The sequence below is a fragment of the Mus pahari genome, chromosome 18 (assembly GCF_900095145.1).
Source record: "Mus pahari chromosome 18, PAHARI_EIJ_v1.1, whole genome shotgun sequence".
Taxonomy (NCBI): Eukaryota; Metazoa; Chordata; class Mammalia; order Rodentia; family Muridae; genus Mus; species Mus pahari.
In genome coordinates this window covers 50,112,670-50,126,053 of record NC_034607.1, presented here as the reverse complement: position 1 = coordinate 50,126,053, position 13,384 = coordinate 50,112,670, and the positions used below count along the sequence as shown (strand labels likewise).

Sequence of the window (13,384 nt, the reverse complement as noted above, 5' to 3'; positions counted from 1 at the left end):
TCAGGCTGGCCTCAAACTTGGAGATCCACCTGTTTCTGCCTTCTGAGTGCTGGGATTAAAGGTGTGTGCCAACAGTACCTGACTGACCTATTTCAAAACAGAAGACTTATGCTAAATAAGTACACGAATGTATATTAATGAGGCACATTTTCTAAAAGGGCAACTGTTTTCTTTCTCAACTCAAAATTTACTTTTGCCCATGGCCGTGTTTCTGTGACAGCAGTTAGACCATCCTCATTGTGACTGTACAGAGCAGAGTTCATTTGATGTTCAGCATTTTCCTCACTCACTTCTCCACCTTATTATTTTAAATTATTTTTAAAAACATTAAAACTTGAGTGTTGTGTATGTGAGTGTTTGCCTGTTGTGTGTGCACCTGTGTGCACAGAGGTTAGAGAAGAAGAGTTGGTGTCCTGTCCTATCACTCTGTTTTCTTGCCTAGAAGCAAGGTTTCTCACTGAAGCTGTAACTACACTGGTGGTCAGTAAGACCCAGAGATCTTCCTGCTCTCCTCCACAGAGCCTGGCCATGCTCAGCTCTGGGATTTGACTTCAGGCTTATGCGCTTGAACAACATAGCATCGCACTCTCCCACCACCCCTCCGCCTTAATTTTTGAGACAGCTTCTCCATTGAACCTGGTTGCTGTTTATGCTGTACTGGCTGCAGAATCTGCCTGTTTGCTTCCTACCCCACCACTGCAGTTACAAACGTGTGCCACTACAACAAACATTTATGTCAGTGCTGGTGATTCAAACTAAGGTCTTTACACCTCTGTAACGAGTCCTCTCTCCAGCACCCACCCTCCTGTTATTCCTCCTATTTTTGAATAGGATTTCGTGTAGCCTAGGTTGGCCTGAAACTTGCCGTGTAGTCAGGGGTGATCTTAAGCTTCTGCTCATCCTGCTTCCCCCTCCTGAGTGATAGGATGACTGGCATGAGCTACCACACCTATTTTTATGCATGGCCTTAGCAGGCATTGAACCCAGGAGTTTGCGCATATTCAGTAAGTGAATGGCAAGTCCACGGAGCAGTACTCAGCGCCATCAGCCTGTAGGGAATGCAGGCCAGAAGCACAGAAAGGAAAGACTTCATTCCAATTGGGATGGTTACAATAAATTAAAAAAAAAACCCCAAATTGTAAACATTAATTAGGTTGAGGAGAAACTAGAGTAAGTACTGCTAGGATTGAGGACAAACATTCAGCCTGTAAATACCTAGAGAAATGAAAGTGTAAGCCTAGGCAGAGACTACAAGAATGTCCATAGCAGCAGTTTTCATACTTGTCTAAAAGTGGAAATAAGCCATGTGCACATCAGGAAAAAGTGTGTTAGGCCTGCATGGCCATATGAAAGAATGAAGTATTGATACAGCTTTGATGGACTTTGAAAACATCATGACAAGTGATTGTACCCAGTCATGTGTTAATTTCATTTATAATATGTCTAGAATCTTTGTTTGTTGGTGTGTTTGTTGTTTTTATTTTGTTTGTTTTGTTTTTGTTTAATTTGTTTTTGCTTTTCAAGACAGAATCTCACGTAGCCCGTATCTTCCGAGTTACTGTGTAGCCAGGCTGTTCCTGAACTCCTGATCTCCCCACCTCAGCTTACCAAAGTTCTAGGATTACAAGTACATATCACCACATTTGGCTAAGGATTGAAAAATGTATAGGGACATAATAAATCAGTGGTCGCCTACAGCAGAGCATGGTGGAGCTACCATAGACAAGTGACTGCTGCTGCAGGCTAAAGCCTTTTGTTTTAGGGGTGTGTGTGTGTGTGTGTGTGTGTGTGTGTGTGTGTGTGTTGAGTCAGCAGGCAGTAAGAATGCTCTAGAATAATGTTTATGTTTGCATATAGCTGATGATAGAAAAATTGATTGGCTTTTACACTTTAATTTTTTTATTGCATTTAGAGAGAGAGAGAGTGTGTGTGTGTGTGTGTGTGTGTGTGTGTGTAAGTTTGTAACCACGTGGGTGTCAGAGGCCAACTTCAGCAGCTAATTTTCTTCTACTGCATCGATCTGGGGATCTGACTCAAGTCATCAGGTTTGACTGAAAGCTCCTTTACCCATTGAGCCATTTTACTAATTTGTACACATATGAATTGCATGATTTCTCAATTGTATCTTGATTATACTGTCACTAAATATTATTTTTTGACCACATAGTCATACTACATGGTCCTGAAGTTTGACCCCCAGTAGAGGGTATGTAGAAGCGTACATGTCATCATTAACTCCAGCAATTAAGGAACTGCATTCCATCCTTTAACACTGCCTTAATTACAAGTTGGTAACGGGCTGCTCCTGAAAAATCTTTGATTCCAAACCTCTGAAACAGTGACTCAGGAGACAACTCACATGGTACAGTGCTTGCTGTGCACTCTGGATGAGTGAGCTCTGGATGACCTGAGTTGGAATTGCCAGCATCTGTGTAAACAGCTGTCTATGAAGGGCAAGCTACCTTCTCAGAGCTAACCAGCCAGCCAGCCCCACCGAAGCAGTGAGCCTGAGGTTCAGTGAGAGCTGGCCTTCAGAAATAAGGTCGAGAGGGCCTGGAGAAGATACCCAGCACTGACCTCTGGCTTCTACTTGTGCAGATGTACACAAAGGTGCAAATGTGTGTGTGTGTGTGTATATACATATATATATATATATATATATATATATATATATATATATGTATATACATACACACACCACCTCTAATATAACTTTTAGTTGACCTGAGTATAATCTTTTTCTATAAATGAATTATATTTTTTTACTTTAATAGTGTTTTATAACTGAGGCCATTTCAGTTTTCTGCTTGCTTTTTTTAGTTATTAAATGCTTGATGGAAAACCTTGAGGATGAACTATCTCAAGCTGAGAACTCTCTGCTTCAGGCTGCGTCTTCATTTCCAATGTATGGGAGAATCCACTGTATAACAGGAGCTTTTCAGAGGTTGCCTCCAAAGTAAGACTTCACAGCTATAGCTTGTTTGAGAAATAGACTTAATGTCCTACCTTTAGCTTCTTACTGGAGTGTGTCTTGGGAAAAGAATAGTACATTGCCTTAAGAAGAATTGAAAATTCGATTTAATTATATACCCATATATACATGTTTTTAAGTTCTTAGTATTTCATACAGAACACAGTTTTGAGCACAGATTCTTTCAGGTCCTTCTTTGTGTTACTTTTCCTTTCCAGGTCAGGTTTTTGCTTTTAGTGTAAATGTCTGTACTGTGTTTGCTGCAGTGACCTGCGGCTGGCGAGCGAGTGGAGGCCAGTGCTGGGGAAGCTTCTGCTGCTGTCCTACAGGCTTTCCACTGTGGTGGCCCCTGTCATCCAGAGCTCCTCTCCTGAAGGCCTCATTCCTGTGGACACTGACTCAGGTTAGCAGGCAAGGGCCAGTGCGTGTCTGTCTCCATCTTTCCCTTATTTCTTTGGAGAGATACAGAAACTAAATTCAGGGAAGAATCTTTTTTTATGCTATTTTGCATTTTTTAGTAATCTTTGTAAATATTAAAAAATAGCCCCCAGCAGGAGAGACTTTTTGCTCAGTGGTGTTGTCACTGGTAAGGTGAACTTGTTCCTGTAAACAAACTCATTCATCTTCCTCTAAGCAAACTTAGTGTAATCCACTGAGTTATCCTAAAGGAAAGAGAGAGAGCCATGAAATAGGTGAGGGACTAGTTAGGATAAAGAAGGGAATCCACAGGAGTGAGGACAAGAGAGGGCAATATAGGTGAATATAGGCAAAGAATGCTATAAAATTAGATATACATTGACATACTCAATATGGATAATTAACATCTATTGGATTAAAAAAAATAAGATTTTTAAGCACTGTATATAAAATGACCCCAAGCTCCAGAGAGCCAGGCAGTGAGTGAGATAGTCTGGGTTTTAGGCACGGTTTTCAGAGCAGGTGTACAGATCTGTGAGGTGGGCTGCTGATGGGGCGGTCAGAGAACTCAGCTTGCTGGTAGCGTGAAAGAGACAAAGACCAGTGGATGGGAATAAAGGGACTGAAATAGTTATCCAGAATTGAACTCAGGAAGTTTCATCTACCCTGCCTCTTCGCCTATGTTCCTGCTGTGGGTCTCTGTGCAAGAGGGGTTGGGGATTGCTGGACAGTCTCTGCATGTGCCCCGTGCATTCCAGTCGCTCTTAAAAACTCCTCCGTCTCTGTCCTTTTTCTTGTATCTTCTCACCCTCTTTAGGTAATTTATGGTTCTCTTAGAGTATTCTAGATCCTTCCCTATGGATTTCCCTGCATTCCTTTTAATAAAGTTTAAATTACTTTTCCTAATCATATAATTTATCATTTGAATGACACATAGTCTTTAACCTTCCGTTCTGTCCTGCTTTGATACTTTTGCGCCCTCCCGCCATGTCCTGGAGTGGCTTGGCTCTCTCACTGTCCAGCGAGTCTCCTATTGCTCTTCTTAAGAGCTGGACTTCATGGAGCTCACATTACATGGAAGGAAACATCAGCACAAGGCATCATCATTCTGCTCTTCTGACTTGCGAAGAAAATCAGGAATGCTCGCGATATCAAAACAGAGTTAATTCTATTATGCTATTCTAAATTCCAAATTCTCATACTTTAGTTTTCCCATTTAGTACATAGGTCTAAGGCACAAGGAGCACACAGGCTTCTTGCTAGTGGTCAGCTCCAGCAAGTACTGGGCGATGCTGACTCAGCGATTTGGGGTGTTTCAGTTTCCTGATGTAGATGGGGTTTGTAGAGCATGTCATATTTATTATATTATTATTATGTAGATGGAGAGGATCTGGGCAGATTTGGGAGAGGGGAAGAGAATATGATCAAAATACATTGCATGAAAAAAAATAAATATTTTAAATTTAAAAAAGTTAGTCTCAGACACTATATTTACCTCACAGGCTTTTCCAAAATTCTGTCTTTTCTTTTTTCCTTCGTCTTTATATTTTTTTTTTTGTTGACACTTAACCTGTTTTATAGGGAACCCCCTAGTAAAAGGCCTTCCCTGAGAGCCATAGATAGATAATAGGGTTCATAAACTTCTGTTCTGGTTGTTTCTTTTTTTCTTTTCTGTGTTTTTTTTCTGGCCTTTGTGGGGAGGTAGTGGCAAGGGGGTAGTCGTATTTTTTTCCTGGCTGTTAAAATTTGACAAAATTTCAAGGAAGCAATAAACAAGATGTTTGGTTCAGTGCCCCAGACAGTTAGAGCCTGTGTATTTCCCACAGTGCCTGAATACATGCATGCCATCTTATATCTCCTCATAGATTGTTGTGTTCCTTCTGTATGATCTGTTTCCTGTTGGTCCTTTGTAAAAACTAGTACTTGGGTGGCTTACTGCCCATCTGTCACCCGTTCATTCAGCCCAGTTCCTTGCACCTCTGTGGAGCCAGGTTTGTTGTAGGCACTGGTGATGCAGCTGTGAGCGAAGGGCCACCTTCCTGGAGTTTACTCATTTCCAGTGAGGTCCTCACAGGCAAAGAGACCCTTCACCAAGCATTAGCACTGGGCACCATGCTCTTCTAAACCAAGTAGGAAATCTTCATACACCACCTACGTCATGAAAGATTGCATGGTGCTGAGGTTACTTTTTTAGATATTACAACACAGTTTCATCTTTTAATGTTGGTATGTTATATGGTGAGCTAGGGAAACAGGCTCTGCTGTTCTGCCATGTGACTAAGCACTATACACTGTACACGAGTATCTAGATAACTATGGACAACAGTGATGGCAGCCTTTGGTAGATGTTTGAGCTTTGTCTTCAGTGTACACTCTCATATCGTAAGAGTGCACACTAATATGACGAGCCCGTGTAAGTAATTTTCACATTATCCATCTTGTGGGTACAGCTGATTGTCACTGTTAAAAATTATGGCAACTGTGAATTAGTCTGAGGAAATCTGTGCATGACATGGAACTGAGCATTCAGGCACATTTATCTCTTATTCAGAGTCGGCAAGCCGCTTACAAGTCATTCTCAATGAGATTCAGCCACGGGATACTAACGATTACTTCAACCAAACCAAAATACTGAAAGAATGTGATAGCTTCGATTTGGAGGACTTGAGTACCAGTGTCTCAAATATTGATAGTTCTGCAGAAATTAAAGGTAAGATATATGAAACTGATAGTGTAATCAGTGGTGTGTGTGTATGTGTATATATGTGTGTGTGTATGCTTGTGTGTATGTGTGCACATGTATATGTGTATGTGTGTGTATGGTGCCTGGGGTCTTGTAAGGCATTCTATATAGGGTTGTACTAATGAGCCTATACCAGTGTATACCAACTGACCACAAGTATTTCAGTAATGTAAAATGCACACTTTCTAAAAATTGTTTTATTTTGGATTCTGTGTATGTGTACACACGTAAGTGCAGGTATCTGTGGAGGCTAGGGGTCTCAGAACCTTCTGGAGCTAAAGTTACAGGCAGTTGTGAGTTGTCTGATGTGGATGCTTTAACCTGACTTGGGAAAGAGCAATACACACTCTTAACTGCTAAGCCGTCATTCTTTCCAGCCTTACAAAGCTGTTTTGATAATGTAATAGAATGCAGATTTGTAGAACATTTCTGGAAAACGAAATTTTTGTTCTTTTTAATTTGTGTTTTGGAATGAATTTATAAGAGCCTTATAAGAAAATGGTGTGCCTTACTTCAACACAGATGCTGCTGTAACTCATAGCTTTTGAGCATAAGACCCTTTACCAGTCCCTCTGATGGAAGAGCAGGGGCACATGGTGATAGATTTGGGCAGCATCACCATCTCCCTGTCTCATTGCTCACTGGACAATGCTTGAAGTGAGCATCCTTTTAAAGGAACCCTGATTTCTGAGCATAGTGTGTGCTTCTGTGCTACACCAAGTATAACTGCTTTGGGGCTACTTTATTGGGTTCTTCTATCTGCCATCCTTCTCCCCAATCCCTTCTACCCACAGCACTGGTAGAAGAAAGAAGCCTGGAGAGGGAAGGGGCATAGATCTTTTTAGACTACTTTCTGATGATTAGGGACATTGAGTTTCTAGGGGCAAGTCCAGTCTTTGTAATCAGGATATGTGCAACAGCAATCCAGCAACCAGCAAGATAGCAAATAGCAAAAGCAGTACAGCCACAGGGGGAGCAGCCACCGCCTCCTCTCTCGGGACGCTGGCATTTCTATACCCTCTAAGGAGTCCCCAGAATTCCAAATATACACTAGCTTCAGCTGGCAAAATCCCACGCCCCTTCCAGAGTATGAGACAAATTATAGTCAGCTGCTGTAGACAGTCTGAAGTGGCCCCATATCCCACACCTGGGATCAAAACCAAAACATAATACAACTGGGTTTTTAAAGAAACCAAAATTCTCACTAAACCAAGTCTCTAGAATTCTAGTCTGCACGGCTTGTTTTATCAGTAGTTACTGAAAAAAATTTATTGCTAGAAGTGATTTCTTAATGATTTATCCTGTGGCTATGTTCTCCACTAGGTGGAGTTATTATCTTGCAAAAAAAATCTCTTTGCAATTGTTATTTTTAAATTACAAAAAATATGTTTTCACTGTAACAGTGAAATATGAATTTAAAATAAAGTCATGTCCCATTTCCTCCCCAGTTCTACCCACCCCACCCCTTTTGTGTGTAAGCCATTCTGTGCATGCTGGGTATTTGTAAGCACATTTATTCTTTAGCTTAGTAAACTTTTCCTATAAAAGCAAGTAAGATAGAGTAAACTTTTGTTAACTTCCTTTTTCACCTTAATGGAACTTTGTAAATATCAGTGCTAAAATACACCTAAAACCAGGTAAGAGAATAGGTAGGAATACATTTAGTTTATTTGCCATGTTTTCAAAATATATTTTGAAAAATAATTGGTATTTTCTGTGTTTAATTTTAAGAGTTCTGTGTTGGAGCTAAAGACATAACTCAGCCGTTAAGAGCACTGGCTGTTCTTTAGAAGGATCTGAGTTCAGTTCCAGCACCCACATACTAGCTCACGACTGTCTGTGACTAGTTCCAGGGATCTAGTGCCTACCTTTGGCTTCTGAGCAATAGGCACACATATGCACAGATACACAAGCAAGTAAAGCTTGCTTTTAAATGTGCATAAAAAGGAAGGAAAGAAGGAAGGAAGGAAGGAGGGAAAAAAGGGAGGGAGGGAGGGAGGAAGATTGATTAAAAGTTGTATCTCAGGCTCTGGAGAAACAGCTAAGTTAAGAGCAATTGCTCTTCTAAGGATCTGGGTTAGGTCTCCATCCAGCACCCACATCAAGTGGCTCGCAATGGCCAGCTCCAGCAGCATTCTCATACATGTGGTATACACCCTCACCTACACTAAATAAAGTAAGTAAAATAAAATTGTCAAAAATAAAAAAATAAAAAAAAGAGAGAGAGAAAAGTCCGTCCTCTCAGTTAGTTCTGGAGGCCCATGCTGTAATCCTCACACCCAGGAGGCTTGGTGAGGAGTGATGTGAATGAGTTTGAGGTAGTCTGGGCCACAAAAGGAGACCTTGTGTCTAAAAAAGCAAAACCAGAAACAGCAACAAAAGTTTTCTCCATTCCTCAACGGATAAAACAGCCATTCTCACCAGAGGAAACACTACTACTTTCTCTTATAGCCAGCTTGGGATTCTTTATGGGGGACAGAGAGTTGGAAAGTTTGTTTCATTAACATTCAAATATTAGTCCTAAGTTCTGATGAAGTACTGTTTCATTTTAATTGCTTTTGAAAGTAACAAGTTAAGAAGTCAGCATGCTTCCTGCTCAATAGCATATGCTCTACAAATGTTAGTGTGTTTTGTTTTGTTTTTCTCTGAATAAACAGAACATATGACAGATTTGTTTGTTCAAATGATGAGTCTTGGGGAAATTATGCACTGACATGCTTAAAAAGCCTGGCATGTTCAATAGCTTTTGTTTTGACCCTTAAGGTAAAGAAGAAAAAGCGTGTGATGTCACCGCTCAGATGGTCCTCGCGTGCTGCTGGAGGAGCATGAAGGAAGTGGCTTTGCTTCTCGGCACGCTCTGCCAGCTTCTCCCTGTGCAGCCTGGGCCAGAGTCTTCTAATGTGTTCTTAACAGTGCAGCAGGTAAGGCGCAGCGCTCTGCTTCCAGGTGGCAGTGGTAGCCAAGGCACAAGCTGCTATTTGTAGACCAGCTTTTAAAAAAGGTTTGAACCTTAAATATTTTTACAGGTGCCAACTGAGAAAGGTTCACGAAGATTTTAGGATAGTAGATGGTACACTTTATTTTTAAAATATGTTATTTTAAGAAATATTTTTACATCAGTAACTATAGATTTACCTCATTTTTGACTGCAATATTATTTCATTTTTTATTTCTTTTTTTAACATACATAAACTTGAATTTTAGCTGAAAATGTCTATTTTGTAAGACTCTACAGGTCTCTTAAAAATTTCAAAGAAATAAAAAGAAACATTAGCTGATCATGGATCTCATGTTTCCCACTACTTCAGTAATAAAGTTGTAGTCACTTTAGTATTTTTGGCTGACTTTCATTTAAGACCACAAAGTTAGCCCAGCATCTGGGACTGTTCAAGGGATTGAGTGCAGTGTTTACAAGAAATTAGCTTACCACAAGCATTTCATTTGGAAATATTTTAGATTTATTAGATTTCTGTTTTTAATTGATTCCTTTTTCCTTTCCATATGGTTTCAACAAATCCATTTCCCACAGTTTCCCAGCAAAGATGTATAGTATGTACTTTCATTTTTAACCTTTTCAAATAAAGATAATTCCCCCACCCCCATAGGGTATTAGAACATTCAAGTACAAAACAAACATTGTAGTATGCTAATGCTGATTGTCCCTACAATAACCACATGACTAGCACCATGGAAATAATGCTAATATTTTTATTCTCACACTCTGGCTCATGTCTTACATCTGGCCAACAGCTGGGCCAGTGATGTTGCAAGGCCTTGGAGAAAAAGCACAGGGCAAAGGCAAGCAGCACATTGTGGGCGGCATTTCCTCGGTCTCCTCAGATCAAACAGGCCTTGCTGTCCCAGCCTTATTGGGAGCCATTCCTCCAGCTGGCTAAAGCGCCAGTGCCTGCTTCTGGCCGAGGAACCCAGATTAGCTATTTCACTAGTGTGAATGCCCCATCTTCTTATGAAGTAAACACAGGCTACTTTGATTCGTCAACTTCGCTTTTCAAGGACAAATTAAAGGAATGTATTTTGCTTTTGATTACAAATGAGAAAGGCTTGAAAGTTCTCTATGAAAATTATTTTGCCTCGACTCCCCACTACACCCAAAGTTTATATATTATAATGAAAGTATGTGGAAAACCATGTTAAAATTGAGAACTAATATAAAGGAAACATTTTAAAAGAAACTAAAAATAGCAAATGCACAGACTTACAATCTAAAGAATTCTTCAGTGACTGTTTGCATCAGTGAAGAGACTCCGGCCCACTAACAGAAGCATCACTGTCGGATGAGCTGCCTAGGCTTCCACATGTGATGGGCTTTTACATGATAACCTCATACGGAGCAGAGTGAGAAGCCATCACAGGCTTGGGGAAGGCTGGGGTATAACTAACTGCTGTGTGCTGACCCAAACTGTTCTCTCTAAAAAACTTATTCTCGGTTTTGTTGGCTTTTAAACCAGTGTCTTAGCTTAGGAACATTTAATCTATGAAAATGCTGCCATCCAGAAAGTAATGCCATTTTCATTACTATAGGATTTCTGCTTTTCTAAACATAAAATTGCTTCTTTTAAAAAAATGTATTTTTTATTTCAATATTTCCGATTTGTTTATTTTCTGGGTGTTTGCTTGCATATAGCTATGCATCAGAAGTGTGCCCAGTGCCTGTGGGGGCCAGAAGAGGGCACCAAGTCCCCTGGAACTGGAATTCCAGATGGTTGTGAGCCACCATGTAGATCCTGGGAACTGACCCTTGGGTCCTCCTACCAGAGCAGCAAGGGCTCTCAACAGCTCGTCTAGCTCTTCATCATACTGACTTTTGAGACAGGGCCTTGTTATGGGGCCCAGGCTGGCCTTCCAAGTATTCAAACCACAGCAGGTTCTACATTCTGCTTCTATAAATAAAAAGCGATCGCATATATTTAATACTTTCCAGAATTAAAAATGGAAATGACAGAGAACATTAGTTTGTATCAGGGTGACTGACTGTCCCTAAGGTAAATCCATACTTCCAAGAACACAGTCATGCGCAAAGCTACATTTGCTGTACCTGCTAACAAGACTCACCAATCTGAGAGGTCACCACGCAGGTGAGTGTGAGCCTAGCACCACTCAGGTGAGTGTGAGCCTAGCAGACTTCCCTCTGGAAAGCTAAAAGGCCGACAGTCAGCCCGAGTCGCCTTTCTCACCTTTCACTCCTAAGTCCTGGAGGTACTGCTTTTTTCCTCACCCAGCTTGCTCACCCTGATTTCCTGACCTTTGTTGAGGGCTGACCACTCAAATAGCACACACGTGAGTATGATTTCCAACGGCTGGCAGGAGGCAGGAGGCAGGAGGACAAGTTGGGGACTTTGTTGCTATATGGAGAGGCGAGCTGGTGCTTGTTTTTAATTCTGATTTTTTAATGCTTGGTTCATTGAAGGAGCACTGCTGTGGTACCCCCAGCTCCCTCAGATATGAGGAAATGGACTCATTACCTGGGGTGACAAAGACCCCAAAGCTAATTTCTGGCCTCTGTCCTTCCGCATGGGTTCACATGGCACAGTGCTCCCTTTGTTCTGAGTGGCTCACTTAGGTTTTCTTTCAGTTGATTTTCCCCTTTCCATTACCCACACCAGTTCTCTCAAGGAATGAAAGATAACTTTCTACTGGAGTTTTTAGTACTGATCCTTCCCATAGAGCATTTCTTGTGAAGCAGTATGCTCTCCCCAGCTTCTTCAAGAGGAAATTGTTCACCTGGTGGCATGTCTGCCTTTCCTCCTGCTCTGTAATCACACAATGAAAGGTTCTTTTATAGTGTCTGTGCTGGTGGCAGAGATAAAGCCGCTTTGAGGGCTGTAAGCTGAGACCCTTCAAGAGTGAGCAGGGCATCCCCGTTTCCTGACTCACTGGTGTGTGTCTAGATTTCTGGCTTGATGCTTTGCTGACAGACGTGCTGGAGAGTTTGTTGGCCCTCTTTCCAGTGTGATGCTGATACTGATTTTTACTTTTTTTTTTTTTTCTGGGTTTTCGAGACAGGGTTTCTCTGTGTAGCCCTGGCTGTCCCGGAACTTACTCTGTAGACCAGGCTGGCCTCGAACTCAGCCTCTGCCTCCCAAGTGCTGGGATTAAAGGCGTGCGCCACCACGCCCGGCTGCCTACTGATTTTTAAAATAACTTCTGTGTTGAATATCAATTTCTTTGTAGATTTCACCTAGTATTTCTAAAAACAGGCTTTTGGGTAAGTTTTCTTCATACTGCTTGCGTCACTCTCTGTAGTCATCGTTCTCACAGAATCCATGTGAGTAAACACTGCCAACTAGTAGACCCTTCTGCTTTAGATACTGGCGATGCTTGGGGATCAGGGGTCCTTGATTGGCCTGGTGCATTTCCTCTGTTGTGTCATTATTTAAATTTTCTTTGGCGATTGATTACAAATGGAATTCACTCATTAGTATTCATAAGTCACAAAGGAATTGCCTGTTTTATTTTGTTTATATTTAGATTTTAGAAATTAAGAATATATTGAACTCTCATGAGTAGACGTTTTAACTTTTAAACTTTTGATGAGACCCCATCATTTAGTCGCCTGTTTATTGACTGCCTTACTACATGGGTGTTGTGGGAACAGAGAGAAGCCTCAGATGTGGTTTTCTGATCACACAGAACCGAGTTATGCTCTACTGAAGCGAAGCAGTGCCTCACTTGGAGAACTCAGACCTGAAGGGTAGCAGTTCAGATGGTCTATGCTGAGCGTTTGCTAGAACAAGGAAAATAGACACTTCTGGTAAGACAGTGTCTGCACACCAGAAAACCTTTATAGTGATAGAGAGGAACAGTGTTTAGATTTTGAAGAAATTTTCATTGTTAGTAAGAAATCATTATAATGGAGAAGGATTGCTTTTAAACATAGTCATTTTATTAGGCTTTAAAGTTCTGTGGAGCGTTCCATGTAAACAAAATGGAATTAGAGTCTTCCAGCTGTAGACAGTTACAATGTTATAAGAAATGGTTCTGCTTTAAACTTGGAATTTAAGTTAAGGGTTACTATTCTATAGTATAATGTCAAACCAAAAGTAGACATTTATAGACTGCTAGTTTATCTGCTGGTAAGCTGTAGATGCCTGGAGATATAGCAATAGCTGTTTCCCCTGTGGACTTGTGACTATGAATCTGTAAACAGTGCTAATTTGCTTTAGAGTTTTATAAAAAGTCAGAAGTAGAATATGTTAAGTTTAAAGGGCAGTGCCATGTTTAATTTTAAGATT

At 40.9% G+C, this 13,384-nt stretch overlaps 1 protein-coding gene across 5 annotated transcripts in view; it reads left to right on the top strand.

The window, feature by feature from the left end:
• Positions 1-13,384, top strand: part of Thada (THADA armadillo repeat containing) — a 294,404-nt gene that overhangs the window by 33,398 nt on the left and 247,622 nt on the right. For 4 of the 5 annotated variants that reach the window (XM_029531298.1, XM_029531301.1, XM_029531299.1 and 1 more), the window contains 4 exons: positions 2,821-2,956; positions 3,238-3,374; positions 5,940-6,098; positions 8,895-9,052. In XM_029531298.1, coding sequence (XP_029387158.1) covers positions 2,821-2,956; positions 3,238-3,374; positions 5,940-6,098; positions 8,895-9,052 — 590 coding nt within the window. Of the gene's footprint in view, positions 1-2,820; positions 2,961-3,237; positions 3,375-5,939; positions 6,099-8,894; positions 9,053-13,384 lie in introns of those variants that run through there. The other variant, XM_029531303.1, reaches the window with a different exon arrangement.